At 39.0% G+C, this 16,730-nt stretch overlaps 1 protein-coding gene across 40 annotated transcripts in view; it reads right to left on the bottom strand.

Annotated features, from left to right (window-relative positions):
* The window catches only part of RBFOX1 (RNA binding fox-1 homolog 1), a 1,359,349-nt gene that overhangs the window by 133,685 nt on the left and 1,208,934 nt on the right, over positions 1-16,730 (bottom strand). For all 40 annotated transcript variants that reach the window (XM_087730989.1, XM_087730985.1, XM_087731017.1 and 37 more), the window contains one exon: positions 14,302-14,544. In XM_087730989.1, the coding sequence (XP_087587115.1) occupies positions 14,302-14,544 (243 nt within the window). The remainder of the gene's footprint in view (positions 1-14,301; positions 14,545-16,730) is intronic.

The following is a 16,730-nucleotide window of genomic DNA, read 5'->3' on the forward strand; positions in this document are numbered from 1 at the left end:
TCTTAGTATAAGGAAGCTGGGAGGCAGTGCCAGCCTTATTACAGAATCTGCAATCAGTCAATATATAAAGATTGAGATGTCCTCAATGGCAAACAATCTTTGAAGTCCTCTGTTCCATCGATAGAGAGTTTCATGTTCTTTGTCTACCGCACCTGGAGGTGTTATTAGACCTCGTGGCAGAGGCTGATAAGAGGCTGCCACATGGGCACTCTTTAATCCCCTCCTTCTCATAAGCATTACTTACAGAACTGATTGCTGCGGCTGTGAAGGACCTGAAGAGTACTTACACATTCTCCTGCCGTTTGGAGATGGATTTTAAATGGGCATCTCAGAATTTGTCTGCTGGGGTGAGACTCTGACTGCAGTTCAGAGGCAGTTCCCAGAAAAGGAAGAGATCAATGGCAGTGGCAACTGTTTCAATGAGTGAGATTTAAAGAGGTCTCTGCTGGAAAAGCAAATGCAGAAAGCACCTTTAAGCAAGAGTTGTAGATGGCCTGAGGGCTCGCTCTTAGAAATCCCTTGAGAGACTTTTCTAAATCAAAACAGGCAGCACGGTATGCTGATACTGCAACACAACTGTGTGGGATACCATCTGAAAAAGCATCTAGAACCAGCAAAGTGCAGCAATCCAGATACAGAAATACCAGAGAATTCGTTTATGTTCTCCACATCAACTATATATTCCCTCCAGAAGATTATATAGTGTCTCCACGTCACATTAAAGTCAATGGTAGCTGGCTTTGTAACTGCTATGGGAGTGTGTGTGTGTGTTAAACTACTATATAATCTTGGAATAAGCAAAAACTGGGAAGAAACAGGAAGTAGAGACCAAGCAGGCATATTGAAAAATAACATAAAAGGAAAACCAGAGGAAGACTATAAAAAGGGAATAAAGTGTTGCAAAGATGAAAACACAGACAAAACAACTAAAATGCACACAAAGATTAAAAGCAGGCAAGAAGCAAGCAAAAGGAGAGGAAGGTTTTGCATTTATGCAATTCTTTTTTAAAAATTAGCAATGATTTTATATATGTATATAAAACCTTCTCAATATATTAGGAAATATTTAGCCTCTATCTCTGCAGTGCCAACAAAGTAACTAAATGTTCACCTTTAATCACATAAGTAAAAAGCACAAAGCACATGGCAACTACTCGTATCTCAAAAAAAGAAAAACCTCCAATAAGATAAAGTCATAATTTAATCAGCTGACACTATCTTTTTTCAAGTTAGCTGCTCACTTATTAACATGAAAGAACCTCAATTTTATACAGAGCAACTAAGTAGGTTTCACACAAAGAGAATGAGGGTTTTGCTTTTGCTGTGGGAGAACTGCAAGTAACGTTTTGGTAGAGGCATTCTACTGTAAATGCATATTTTAATAAATTAATTATCAAATGTGTACATTGTTTTAAATACTGTCTAGCTACAAGATGCAACTGTAAAGTATAAACTGTCTTAACTGGGAACAAAACCTACGACAGCAAGAGCAAATTTAGTTTTAAGAGTACCTGAATTTTTTAAATAAAGGTACTAATCTATGCATGTATTATTATTCTAATTTATTGATGTTATAAATATATTCTAAAGCATTTTGTTTTTAATAGAAATCAGAAAAACATAGTAATAAGAATAATAAGAAATTGTTTTCTTTAAACAGTGATGTTCATATTAAAATCAGCAAATCATATACTAAGAAGTTCAGATTCACTAAGGCAGTTATCTTATGTTCCTATTAATAGTTTCAAACATAAGTTACGTGCAGTTTACAGAACAAAGGTATGCACGCTTTCATAACCAAAGTCCATCTCCTATAGCCTAATGGCCTGAATGGACCTCCTAGCTGCATTCTTATCTTCCAGTAGAACCAGGACAGAAAAAAGCCCACTATTCTGGTTGTCTTAAAATTGCAGCAAGCACCTTGACATGCAGATTACTATTTCTGTGTCACACTTCTGTAAAGATATTGCCATATATACATAGGATTAATTCAAGACAGAACAAAACTAGGTTACTCTCTCATTTATCCCTTCATCTGGAATTTCTACCTATTTCTACAATTAATTAATAAATTATTGGCCATTTAATATCTAGATCTGTGCAATTCAAAATGACCACCCAAATCTTTCTGCATGTCAGAGGAAGACCAAATACAGCACGATCATGCTAGACTATTAGCTCAGTCCAATTCCTTTTCCAGTAAAGTCTGAAAGGAAGAACTTCTAACCAGTGCCTGAATGCATATCTAGTTAATAAGAAAATTGTCCTCTGTCTACTTCTGCCTGCGATGTGTATTTCACCCTGTCATGTCACTGGTAGACCATAAAGCAGCTTTAAACTTACAGATGGATTCAACCGCTTGCAGGTTAAGCTAAGACAGACCGACGTGCCTTGCTACTGTCTTTATAATATTGATAGATAGCAACGTTAAATGTTTGAATCAAGTCACTCTTTCATACTGGCCCTAGAAAGGGAACAGATTAAGCAGGGAGAAGTGGTAAGTAAGCCCACACATGAGTAACATTTAATTAAAGTAATTCTGTGGGTAGGTAGGTGGGTGTGTGGGAAAGCTGAAGAGAGAGGTGTGTGGGAGAGGAATGGAAACTTGAGAGTATAAACAGGATTTGAAAAAAAATATTTTCAGGGTTGGGTTGGGGGGTAATAAGCCACTAAGCCATCCTTAACTGAGACCCACGTGTAGTCATGCAGGAGAGTAAGTTTAGCTCTTGTGTAACCCTGGGCAAAGACTGTCACATGAACAGAAATTCAGCCTTATGATTTAAGGAAGAAGAGAGGAAGCCAACTCAAATGATCCTCATAGCTTTTAACTACAAACCTTGTTAGTTTTCCATCTACCTGTGCCACCTGACCATTCTGACCTCTCTAATGGAGAGCCAGTTTCTTGCAAGCAAGGACCTAAGGATGTTGCTGGTTAACCAAGAAGTTACAAACATATTCCCCTCATGCCATCACGCAAAGTACTCCAGGCAATATGCAAGTTTATATTGCAATTACAAAGAGTTGGTGCAGGGAAGAATCGACAACTTCATCAGAAGTTGCAAACCATTAACTACCATTTGCATGCAATTACAAGAGAATGGAAAACATCATTAGTCTTACCTAACATAGCATAGCCACTCCTGTAGTAAGTGAAAATGAGAGCTAATTTTCACCAAAAAAATCCCTGCCCGTAAGGATCAATTTTAATTACCATGTTATAATGTGAAGCAAAGATGCAGAAGGTCAAATACAAAGTAAGTTGTAATTAGCTATTTCATCATACCAAGATCCCCTTTGAAATTTATGCTCAGTTTATTCAGCACAATGTGCAACAAATGTTTTTCTCAATACATCAGAACCCGGAGCACAGCCAAAGCATTTGGATGCCATGGCTACTTAGACTGCACAGAGAGAAGAAAAAGTCAATAATGTAACATGTAAAAGAATTTGTATGGGGAAGTAAAGAGCCCAAGAGACAATACAAAGTACAAGAAAACTCAAAACCCCAATATTGTTAACTCTTTCACAGCCAAGCAGGAAGAAAGTCTTAAATTGTTTAATTGGTCAATTAAACTTGGCACATCAGAAATGAATTGCTAATGCTTTTTAGAATAAACTTTTCAAGTTGAAGTAATATGACTATGCCTCTGGTTGACAATGTGATTGAAAAGACCTCTGCAATGTTTTGTGCATTAAATCCGTGTTGGAGTTGGCTGGAATTACCTGCTCAAGTGATCTAAGAACTGTTGGTCTGCCCCACAATGAACATTCAGAGGGGTATTCAATGGAGTTCAGCTAATTTATTTGAGCAAACATGACTAGAGGTGACAGAGAGTAACTGCTCTCTTTATCCCTGGGTGGATTTTTTTTAGTGTTGGGGAGGAGCTTCAGCTTTACTACTTCACCAATTTCAAGCACCTGAAAATCATGAGAGGAAGTTAAAATCACAGTATCTCAAAAAACCCAAAATAATCATTTTTATGTCTTCTGTTTCAACATCACATTTGCAATCCCTTCTTGCTATGAGAATCAAAGAGAAAAAGAAGCTGAGGTGATACCTAAATCACAAGGATCAGTTACTGAGATTTCAGAAGAACACAAGACATGCTGATATGCATGCAGTGGCACAATTAGCTGGCAGTGTAACAGCTGCTCTCCTCACACCAGATACCCACTCACAGAATGACAAGTACTTTCTGGGAGCAAAGCCTAAGTTAACTTAGCAACACAGGAAAAAAAAAGGTGGTTATCTTCTCACCAAGCAAAATAACTAAGTATACAAACAGGCGCTTTATAAACATTATCATAAAAAACAGTCAGTTTAAGGTTCTGTGTATCCTTGAGAAGAATCTATTTTAGAGGATGCACTGACACATACAGCTGCTAAAGTGAGCAATATGTTCCTGCTATTCCTTAGCATAAGCGAAGAAATACACTTGGGGCATAGTTACAAAGTTTACACGCAGGGCTCTCAGCAAGGAAGGCTCTTAGAAGTAATAATGCCTATGATCACAAGTCATTACTGTGCCTCACCAAACTAGCACAGCATTATGTTATCTATTTGGGATGTCAGTTTTGATCTCTTCACTATAGAGTAGGAGCTGGACCAGGTTGCTTGCTTCTGCAGCTATGAAGCACTCAGGGTCTTGAAACAAGCTCCTTGAAATATTTTTTTCAAGTAGCATTTGGGACCAAATATAATAGGTAGTATAACTGAAATAGCATACCGTGCTGATACAATAGCCTACACCAGCAGGGTATGATTTAGATGAATAAACACTGCTGTAACAATTGTCAAAGTATTATCAACTATCTAGCATACTGGTGGCAAACATCTATAGACAAAAATATGGAATTGAAATAGAATAAAAAATGGGTCATTGATAGCAGTTGGGGAAAAAAAAATATCCATGGGGAAATCTGACTTGCAAGACAGCTGCTTCATGCTGAAAAGTTCCTAGCTCCTCCGCAGGGGGAGCACAGTCCTCTGAGTGCCGCTATTTAGGGAAATGATTGACATGGTTATCTGCGCTGTAATTCTGCTCTGCATGCTTTCCAGACAGAACTACACACAGAGGCAAGCCAGCCACTTTCTCTTCCCAAGCCGCAAGAGGCAGTTCTGGGATCCACATTCCAGGTGCACTATGAAAACCTACCAGGCAAAAGCAGAATATTCAGAGACAAGGATAACACCAGCTGAGCTCAGCAGCACTGGAAAGTGTCCCACTCACGATGCATATACTTGGTATGTTGGACTTCAAGGAAGTTTACCTCAAGGCTAACAAGCATAACCATAGGTACATGATGAACCAGCAAATTAGAGAGAACTTTGTTTTAAACCTCTCTACTTCAATGACATACTGTTGTAAGAACAATTGATGGACACCTCTAAACCAAGTAGGATATAGCCCACTGTTTAATATGCAATAGAATTTCTTGAAACAGCAAATGTATCCCACAGCCCCAGGAGATGGACAGACCAGGAATAAAACAGTAGGAGAGAAGGAGGAGAAGAACAAAGCATTAGGGAGACAAGGAAGAAAGGGGAAAAAAAATCACTAACACCAATAACTTACATAAAGAATAAAGCAGGAGAAAGAGCTAATAAAAAAAAGAAATATGCTGCCGAGAACTGTAGTAACAGTCTACCTACCTGCAGGCTTAGACAATGCACTAAAGCACTTTACTATAAATGCTTGCTACTGTCATTTTTCTAACCCAAATTAAAAAGTGCAACAGAGAAATCAGTACTCAAAAAAAAAAAAAAAAATATCAACAAAGGTTCTATATCTTTCTCTTCCCCAAAACAACCAAGTCCAACATGGTAAATAATTTTTCAGTCCATAGTATCACTAAGCTTTCCCAAATCCTTAGATGAAGAGATGGCCTCTGCAACATGACTAAAGAATGCACAAACCTGGACATAATTAACACCAAGAAAAGAAACCATCAAACTTACAAACCATTACATCTCAAAGAATATACAAAATTTCAAGGTAAAGCAGGGCAACTGTAACAACAGACATCTAGTATCTAATATATCTATTATTTTCACACCGAAGACTATCAAGTTCAGTGGATGCTACAGGAGGAATTTTGGTAGTAACCAAGCTGAAATTTAGTCGTAACAGAGGAGCTATGTGAAGAATACCTCATCATCTTCAATGACCACAGACAACCCACACCTCTGCACTACATGTCTTCTACAGGACTTCAGCAGCACTGCATCCACTAACACCATGCTGGGTATTGATTCAGAACCACCTCAGACAGAAAAGCACTATGCACTGAATCACCAATGCTCCTCCTAGTAAACTGTGTTTTCCCTCAAGGACTCCCATCCAAGTGCACAACTTATCAAGGCTTTTCAGCTTGTGAAATCTGGTGAAGTCACAGTCCAAGGCAGAAAGACTGCACAATGACCTCAAGTTTTCTCTAATGCAAAAGTAGAATTAAGTTTAAAGCAGAATATTTGTTATATACACACACATACATAAAACACACAACATTATTACAAACTCAGTTTTTGCCGGACTGTGATATTTACTTCCATTATTAGTATAATACACTTAGAATAGGAAACACTGGAGAAACCACATTAACTTGACTATTATCTGCCTTCTTACACATGCTCAGTTAATGCCCTTTGTGTGTACATACTCATCTCCCACTGACATTAACAGAAGTCATGCATAAAATCCACAGGCAAAAATTGAACAAGTTTTACTCCCAGAACTAGAAATGTACAATATGTTTGCATATATATATACACATATATATGCACAGGTAAAAGGTGATTTCACATATCGTAAAATGATCAAATGCCTTACTTCAAAATCCTTTAAAATACATAACTATTTAACATAACACTCAAACCCACTCTGCAAAATTGTGAGACACGTTACCTTTACCATAACTTTGTAACACACTTATTGATCCATCCTTCTTGAAAGAAGCAATTTACTATTGTTGTTAATGACTAAAAGCACATTTGATGCTATGCAACCCCAAAAGTCTACCAGCACTTAAATAACCCAGTACTGGATGAGTATTGATTATGCATATACTCAGATGGACTACTTCCTTGATTAAAGTTAAACAAACACATTGATCCAAAAAGATGAAAACCATATTACTCAGAGAAGACTCCAAGTAACTAATGACAGTATTTTATTACCTACAGAAGATTTTATATTATTTCAGCTAAGTCATCCTGTCTTTAAACATTTACACTATTTTATCAAAATAATAGATTAAAAATTTTCACTAGGAAATACACGTTTTGGAAGTACAAGAGCATTCTTAACCCCACATCTTCACTGATAAATGAATGTCCATTAAATTATATTTGAATTAGTTAAGCATAACATGCAGAAAAGTAAAATCTTAACATCAGAACATTGTACTCCTTAATTGCAATTTTCAAAGGGCTTGTTAGTCAATTTGAGCAAAAGCAAGCAAGAAAAGGTTCTTTCTTAACTGAAAAGAACTTTGGAATTAAACTAAGAGAGAAGTATAAGGAAAATGGCATGGTTTTTGACAGGGTAGATGCCCAGCCAGTAGATGCCAGTTCAAAGCCCACAGAAAGCCAGTGCTACAAATGACGAAAGCTACCCAGAACATTATATTCAGGTATTATGCGTGCTCACTGAAGAAGTGCAAAGTATGAAAGGTTCGTGCAACATTTTGTTACAAAAAGTAAAATCCAAGAGAAAAAAAGGATCATTTCATATTAAGTTCTCAACAAAATATTTTAGTTTTAACCAAAGAAAAGCATACATTCTCTTCTGATCAAATTTGTCTGCTTTCATAGCATATAGAAAACACTATATATTCTGTAAGGTTGTATTCATTAATGCCCCACACCAACTCAAAGTCAGTTTAAAGCACTGTCTTTTTGGCTTGGTAGTACTTTACACCCATTTTAAAAGGCTCTGAATGACCAAAGATAACACAGGAAACATTTACTAGAGCCTATAGATTCTACTCATAAGGAAATCAAGTCCGCAGGCTTTCTATATTAATAGCGCTCTACTGCGCACAAAATTGCAAACCTGTAATAAAACTGATGATTGGAATCTTGTTCAATTTGCAGCAAATGGGGATACTGACTGGGGTTCCAGCTGGGCCAGAATCACACTCTGTGTTGCAGTAAAGGATTCAAAAGAAGTTGCATGGAACCTTTCTGTCTTTATTATTTATATCTCTATTGGGGTTTAGGTTGCACTAGACCCAATGTGAGCTCTAACTTCAGTGTATGATTCTTTCAGACAACAAGAAAGAAACTGGGACACACAGAAAAAGCCAGGGTATGTGTCTAGCCTCAGCGTGGATTAAGTCCTTCACAGATGAGGTTAAGTCACTTCTGGTAGTAGTTCTACAAATTAGGTAACTGCCCTGCAGTTTATTAACTTCATATTTCAAAATTTTAAGATCTATTTTTAGTGGTACATCCAGCTTCACATGTACATAAATATGCATGTGAATAAGAAAATTCAAAAATTGGTCTTGCCTCCAACAGCTTGTCTAAACTACATTAATCACAACAGTATTCTTTTGTGAATGATTGATCAATTGATTATTTTTCTCTTAAATGCATAGAATACAGCTTACTGAAAGGAAACTATGTAAAAATATTGGAACCTACCAAACAAATGTCACTATGTCTCCACATTAATTCTACTTAAAATCAAGAAGGATTACAGAGCCCTAGGAGTGGCGGTAAGGGACTCTGGAACGCAGGTAGTTTTTTCATCAGTCCTCCTGGTCAAAGGGAAGGGGTTTGAAAGGGCCAGTCAAATCTGGCAAATCAACAAATGGTTACAGGACTGGTGCCACAGTCAGCGGTTCAGCTACTTAGACCATGGGACTCCCTTTGAGAATCCTGGGGGGCTGATGGGGTCTATCTGTCACAGAAGGGGGAGAGCATCTTCGGTCATAGGCTTGCCAAGCTGGTGAAGAGGGCTTTAAACTAAAGTAGCCAGGGGAGGGGAATTTCAATCCATCCCACTCCTACCAGTTTGATGCCAGTGCCAGCAATAGATGCCCATAGCCTGGAGAAGGATCACAGGTCAGCAGGAGAGAACCTGAAGAGCACCACAAAGGAATTCCAGCCAATCCAGCCAGTAAGTCAGCTTCATCGGGGGCCCAATTTAAATGCCTCTATGCAAATGCACTGTATTGGGTTTGCTCGGCAAGGTTTTGGTAGCAGGGGGGTCTACAGGGGCGGCTTCTGGAAGAAGCTGCTAGAAGCTTCCCCTATGTCTGACAGAGCCAATGCCAGCCATCTCCAAGACGGACCCACCGCTGGCCAAGGCCAAGCCCATCAGTGATGGTGGTAGTGCCTCTGGGATAAAATGTTTAAGAAGGGGGGCAATGCATCCCAACAAAGAGGAAGCCAGGTAAAAACACCAGAAGGCCTACATGGAGGTCCTGGAAAAACTCAAACTGGAAGCCTACAGAGGGTGGAAGCAAGGACAGGTAGCCTGGGAGGAATACAGAGAAATTGTCTGACCAGCCAGGGATCAGGTTAGGAAAGCTAAAGCCCTGATAGAATTAAACCTGGCCAGGACGTCAAGGGCAGCAAGAAAAGCTTCTATAGGTACATCGGTGATAAAAGGAAGACTAGGGAAAATGTGGGCCCTCTCCGGAAGGAAACAGGACACCTAGTTACCCAGGATATGGAGAAGGCTGAGGTACTCAACAGCTTTTTTGCCTAAGTCTTCACCAGCAAGTGCTCAAGCCACACTGCCGAAGACACAGAAGGCAAAGGCAGGGACTGGGAGAATGAAGAACTGCCCACTGTAGGAGAAGATCAGGTTTGAGACCATCTAAGGAATCTGAAGGTGCACAAATCCATGGGGCCTGATGAGATGCATCCGCAGGTCCTGAGGGAACTAACAGATGAAGTTGCTAAGCCACTATCCATCATATTTGAGAAGTTATGGCAGCCTAGTGAAGTTCTTGCTGACTGGAAAAGGGGAAACATAATCCCCATTTTCAAAAAGGGAAAAAAAGGAAGACGCGGGGAACTACAGGCCAGTCAGCCTCACCTCTGTGCCTGGCAAGATCATGGAGCAGATTCTCCTGGAAGCTAGGCTAAGGCACATGGAAAATAAGGAGGTGATTGGTGACAGCCAGCATGGCTTCACTAAGGGCAAATCGTGCCTAATAAATTTGCTGGCCTTCTATGATGGGGTTACAGCATTGGTGGATAAGGGAAGAGCACTGACATCATCTACCTGGACTTGTGCAAAGCATTTGACACTGTCCCACATGACATCTTTGCCTCTAAATTGGACAGACGTGGATTTGACAGATGGACCACTTGGTGGATAGGAATTGGCTGGATGGTCACATTCAAAGAGTCGTGGTCAATGGCTCGATGTCCAAATGGAGACCAGTGACGAGTGGCATTCCTCAGGTGTTAGTATTGGGACTGGCGCTGTTTAATATCTTTGTCGGTGATGTGGACAGTGCTGACGACACCAAGCTGTGTGGTGCAGTTGACACGCTGGAGCAAAGGTATGCTGTCCACAGGGACCTTGACAGGCTTGAGAGGTGGGCCTGTGCAAATCTCATGAAGTTCAACAAGGCCAAGTGCAAGGTCCTGCACATGGGTCGAGGCAATCTCAAGCACAAATACAGGCTAGATGAAGAATGAAGTAAAAGCAGCCCTGAGGAGAAGGACTTGGGGGTGTTTGTTGATGAGAAGCTCACTGTGACCCGGCAATGTGTGCTTGCAGCCCAGAAAGCCAGCCATATCCTGGGCTGCATCAAAAGAAGTGTGACCAGCAGGTCGAGGGAGGTGATTCTCCCCCTCTACTCTGCCCTCATGAGACCCCACCTGGAGTACTGCATTCAGCTCTGGGGCCCCTAACATAAGGGGGGGGACATGGACCTGTTGGAGCAAGTCCAGAGGAGGTCCATGAAGATGATCAGAGGGCTGGAGCACCTCTTCAACTCTAGGAGTTGGACTCGATGATCCTTGTGGGTCCCTTCCAACTCAGGATATTCTATGATTCTATAAAGACAGGCTGAGAGAGTTGGGGTTGCTCAGCCTGGAGAAGAGAAGGCTCCTGGGAGACCTTATAGCAGCCTTCCAGTACCTGAAGGAGGCCTACAAAAAAGCTGGAGAGGGACTTTTTACGAGGGCATGTAGTGATAGACCAAGGGGTAACGGCTTTAAACTGAAAGAGGGTAGATTTAGATTAGATCTAAGGAAGAAACTCTTCACTATGAGGGTGGTGAGGCACTGGCACAGGTTGCCCAAAGAAGCTGTGGATGCCTGGAATTGTTCAAGACCAGGCTGAATGGGGCTTTGAGCAACCTGGTCTAGTGGAAGGTGTCCCTGTCTATGGCAGGGGAATTGGAACTAGATGATCTTTAAAGTCCCTTCCAACCCAAACCATTCTATGATTCTTTAAGATTGGAAACCAACTATTCAGAAAGCTAGCAGGAACTGGAAAGAAACATAATTTTCTTCCTCCAACAATAAAGACCACATGGAGTTACAATGTTGACACAGTGCTCTTGAAGCTCTATTTCATAATAAAAACATGTATTATTAAACCTACAGAGAGATGTACACAGCTGGACCCTCATAATACTACAAAGCCCATGTCAACTCTGCCTGGGATCCATCTGCATATACCTATTTATAATGTCTCTTCAATGTGTTAAGTGCAATCTAATGAGACACAGCATAACAGATTTTAGATCTAGGTACCCATAATTAAATTGTGCAAACAATATTTGACTGCAAGTTTGTAAAACTAACTAACTGGTGAGTAATACATTAAATGTCAAGGCTACTTTGAACAACGTAGATCCAGAGATACACGCTTCTTGTAAACTTGTATTTTCAATGCATTGTTCTCCAGGGAGGGATAGTATCCACAACTTTCAATATAACATTGCAATTTAGAAAAAATATCTTTTAAAAAAAAAAAAAAAAAAAACAAAACTGTCTCAAAAATACCCTAAAGTCAAAAGTAAGGAAATCTAATTCTTTATAAACAGCATGGGAGCTACTTCAAAAACTTATGCGCATTCCTCTGTAAGAAAGGAAACAGGAAGGAAAGAAAAGGATCCATAATAAAAAGAGCAAATAACTATACTATATTCCCCAAATATAAAAGGTTAGTGGAATTGAAGTGTTATTCTTCCGAGAACGGAAGTTTGCTCCAAGTGGAACCAGAAGGGAGAAAGTGTATGACAGGTAAAATATAAGTTGGATATTAGGAAGGCAAAAAGGAAATAAGAAGAGCAGATAGCAAAGGATACAAAACCAAATAACAATAAAGCCTATTAATATATCAGAAGCAGGAAACCTTCAAGGGAATCATTGGATTTGCTAGAGCTAGGATTGAGTAGAGCACTTGAAGAAGATAAGGGCATTGCAGACAATCCAAATTATTTCTTTTCATCAGCCTTTGCCATGGAAGATGTTGGAAAAACGCATACCTGACTTTTCTGATAAAGAGACCAACGCTTCTTCAAACTGAAAAATCAAAAAGGGGTGAGGAAACACAATAAATTGAAAGCAATAAATGATGAGGGATGAGCTCCTGTCCCACTCACATCGACAGGTGTTTTACCATTGATTTTAGCACTGACAGTCTTTTACTTCAGAACCGAACGGCAAACGGACCAACAGTTTCAAAATATGAAAAGGCTGAGCCGGGCATCACAGTGGACTGTTCAATGTGCAACAGTGGTCAAAAGAGCAAGCAAAATAGTAGAATATAAAAAGAATGAGACAGGGACAGTAGGAAAGACTACATTTTTAGTCAATATCCAATCTATTCTGGAGTATCTATTCAGCTTAGGGTTCCTGCTCTAAACCAATGACAGTGGCATATGGCAAGAGTTTGACAATAACCAAAAATGATTATGGAACAAAATTTAAAAAGCTGGAAAGAACCAGGAAGTTAACTTAGCAGAGAAATGAATAAGAGAGGACACTCTGAGAGTATAGAGTATTAGTTACTCTAAGAGTAGAGCTGCAAAGAATACTATGAGATACAGACAAACAGGATGCTCTTCAACTTTCTCACACTATTAGAGCAAAGGGCCAGTCAGGGCAATAAAAAGTTACCAAGTCAAAAATAAAAGGACTGAAACATTTTACTGCATAAACCACAAAACTGTGTAATTAATTCACAAGAAGCTCTCAATGATAATAGCAAGGAATATACTTCTGTGCTTCTGCTATTGCTTTTCTTGCTTGTTCATACCCATATAAAGAAATCAGTGACATGGCAATAAACATAAGTCTTCAGAATAACCCATTGAAGGGAACATGCTTTCCCTTTCCTCTTGCCCTAATGCATGAGACTTTTCAGGTTGGACATATGCCAGGGGAGGAAGGGGAGGTAAGACGAGGTATGGATGAGGACAGCTAGTAGAGATGTTTCAAGCGCATGCTCAAATTGCAGCGTGCTGTCTGTTCTGTGCTAGATCCTACGCATGTAACACAGGTTGTTGATGGCTTAGAAATCTGCCAGCTGTTGGCACTGGATATATTGGGTCCCAATCTAAAATTAAGACAGAAGCACTAAACTATCAATGTGTGAAATCTAGGACTTGAATTACAAGGTAGGGCCATCCAAGGAGTCTCTTGCATAATTCATGACACTTTAGAACTTCATATATAAATCAAATAGAAGGAAAAAGTCTATCATTTCTGCTCTGTTGAACACAGATGCACACACAACTTCGGTAATGGCTGCACAAACAAGCTCTCTAGAAAATACAGTATTACAGACATGCCCTTCACAATACTCATTCACACAGTTCTGCAAGTAATTTCAATACAGTACCATTCAACGAACACTTCTATGAAAAACTACTCAGAAGGGTCAAAAATACAGAGGTCATTAAAAACAACAAAATGAGTCTGGTTTGTTTTGGTTTGTTGTTTTGTTGTTTTTTTTTTTTTTTTTTTCCAAATGAATGCTTACAAAAACCCTTTTGCAATGTTTTTCCATATTGGACTTAGTCAAACTTTATTACATGATTCATGGGCTTGCTATTAATCATTTTGCCTGTCTAACACTGTAGAAAAGGAAACTTCAGATTCTACAAAGCTCCCACACTTACTAAGGAGGCTCCAAAAGCAGTGAAATTATATTCTCCAAGTTCAACAACAAACTTCGACAGACTTTCAACCTTGAAATAGTAATTCTAACACAAATGAAGTGCAAAACTATTAAGTGTAACATAGGAATGAATGTTATCGATAAATACACATGTAATTTGAAACATACTACTTTCAAAACAGCTGAAGCCTTGACTTACTGTGGCTGTGCCGGAGACAGTTTGTGCATTTGTGTCAGCTGCACTCTGTTCAGAGTGTGTCTGAGCAGGAGGGTACATGTTTAACGTGTGCTCTGGACCAGTGGTTTGGCCTGTGTAGTCTGGAGCTGGATGAGGATGTGGGGCTGTGTATTCTGCAGGGATACCATTCTGAGGTGGAGCAAACTGGGCTGAGGCATAAGGCTGTGCCATTGTGTCAGGAGGTGCTGTAGCTTCCTGATTACCCTGTAAAAATCAAAGGAGAAAAAAGAAAAGTGGAGTGAGATAAAATAAGTGATGACCCTGCACACGTAACACAGAAAGTGATGACAGTATTCTGCTAAGATTGCTGCCCTGAAAAGGGTACAATGTTTGTTTCTTGAGGAGAAAATTTCTTATCTGAATTAAATCCATTTTGCTAACCCTATTAAATCTTATTATAATTAGACAAACAAATCTGCTGTTCTCTGGATAACTGTAGACTATTCTTTAACTGGGAAAGGTCAGTGAAGTCTACCTGAACTAATGCCTCAACTCAGACAAAGAAGAGGGACAAAGCTCAGTTTATTCCCAAGACTACTGAGCACAACTGCCAATACGGAGCTCTGATAAGGTTAGCCCATGGTCTGTGATCCATTCTGACTTACCATTTGCAGAACACAATATATGCAACCTACACACAGAACAGGATTTGGGTGCGTACTGTTAACATAACTGTATACTTAAAATATTTACATGAAATAATGCTCTATGAGATATTCAGAAATACTTTGAAGTACACTGTACTGAGCAACTGCATGCACAAATGCAAAAAAATAATGAGATCCAATCAAAATATTAAACAGCTGAATCTAAAAATGCATCAGTCCAAAATCTCAAGTTCACAAAAAAGAAAAATTCTATGTTGTAGGCTGTCAAAAGAAACAGATTTAAGAACTTTTAAGGCTTTAAATTTGAAGACAACAGTATTTCATTCCCATATTACAATAAGCCTATACAATTAAAAACAAATGCTCTCATCTCTTTATAGATAGATCCATCTTTATGTTTGATATAATAAAGGATAGTCGAGCGTGTTAACTTATCAGTTAGAGACTTCTAACTAAATGCTCTGCTCATACCAAATAGTAATAATTCTAGGGGAGGAAATGTACAGAACAATCTTTCAGAACCTATATAAAAGATGTCCAAAACATGATGCTGCAGATGATACAACATTAGAGGCCATTAATACAGGCACTATCCCAAAGTCAGATGAGCTGATTTACAAGATAAAATGAATATATGAGAAAAATTTTAGTTTTTAAAATACCCTGTCATTTTCCCACCAATGCATGCACAAGTACCTGCACAGGACTATTGTAGGGATTTTGCTTATTTGTACTCATCAGTCCTTGACTTCCTAATTTCAAAATAGGCTGGATGAATAAAAGACATTCTTTTGCACTTCGTGCTTAAGGACATTTCCAGCCAATTTCAACTAATTCAGACATCAGTTCTCTGACCTGAACTGGTCCTAAACTCAAGAGCTTTTAAGAATTTGCAAAATCACGGCACAGGAATAAGCCTTGGTACATGGCAGGCTTAGACAGGAAAATTAACTTTTCCTTTGTAAAAGACCTTCAGTGTGTCCTAAAAAATTAAAACTTTATATCAGCAATCAAACCCTCCCTAATTTTAATCCCATCTTTGCTACCATTTTAATGTATGGCCTTGAGCAAGTAGTTTACATTGCTTCGTTCAACCATCTTTAAAAAGAAAACAGTGACATTTACCTACTTCACAGGGTTAAGTCAGTAAGTTTCATTTGCATATATCTACAATCATTCCAAGGTTATTGCTGCACTGAAACTTGCCCTGTTTAAATTTCAGTGGAGGTTAAAAACTTTTGTAATGTATACTTATACCCTCATATTAAAATGGCAAGGTCCCTTTCTTATTTCTTTTACCTAATATTTCCACTGTTAAAAAAAAAAAAAAATCCAGATGAAGTAAAAATCAGCAATGACTGGATTACACCAGAGACATTTATTAAATGTTAAAGAATTATTTTTAAAATTTGTGGGGGAGGCAGTGGACCATAAATTTTTTAATCAACTGTTTCAGGAAGGACTTCAGCAAGTGGTGAGAATGAACAACAGCAAATCGAACTTCTGCCTGTATAAGCATTTTCACTGTGCTGGCTTTGAAACAGTAGCTGGTTACTGCTGGTCCTTAAGCTATTCCTTCATGTCAGATGCTAAACATGGCATTAGAGTCAGCAGCTGTTAAAAAAGAACAATAATGGTAACAAAGGGACCAAGGGCTAATGTCCAGGTGCATTTGATCTAAAGGGTTTTATACTACCTTGAGTCCTAAACCAGATGTTGCTGAGACCCCCACTGTTTCTCATTAGCATTGACAGCAGTTCCATGAGACCCTAATTAATATTC

This window comes from Nipponia nippon, unplaced genomic scaffold (genome assembly GCF_047370975.1).
Source record: "Nipponia nippon isolate SJK-2023a ecotype South Korea unplaced genomic scaffold, ASM4737097v1 scaffold_5, whole genome shotgun sequence".
NCBI classification, from domain to species: domain Eukaryota; kingdom Metazoa; phylum Chordata; class Aves; order Pelecaniformes; family Threskiornithidae; genus Nipponia; species Nipponia nippon.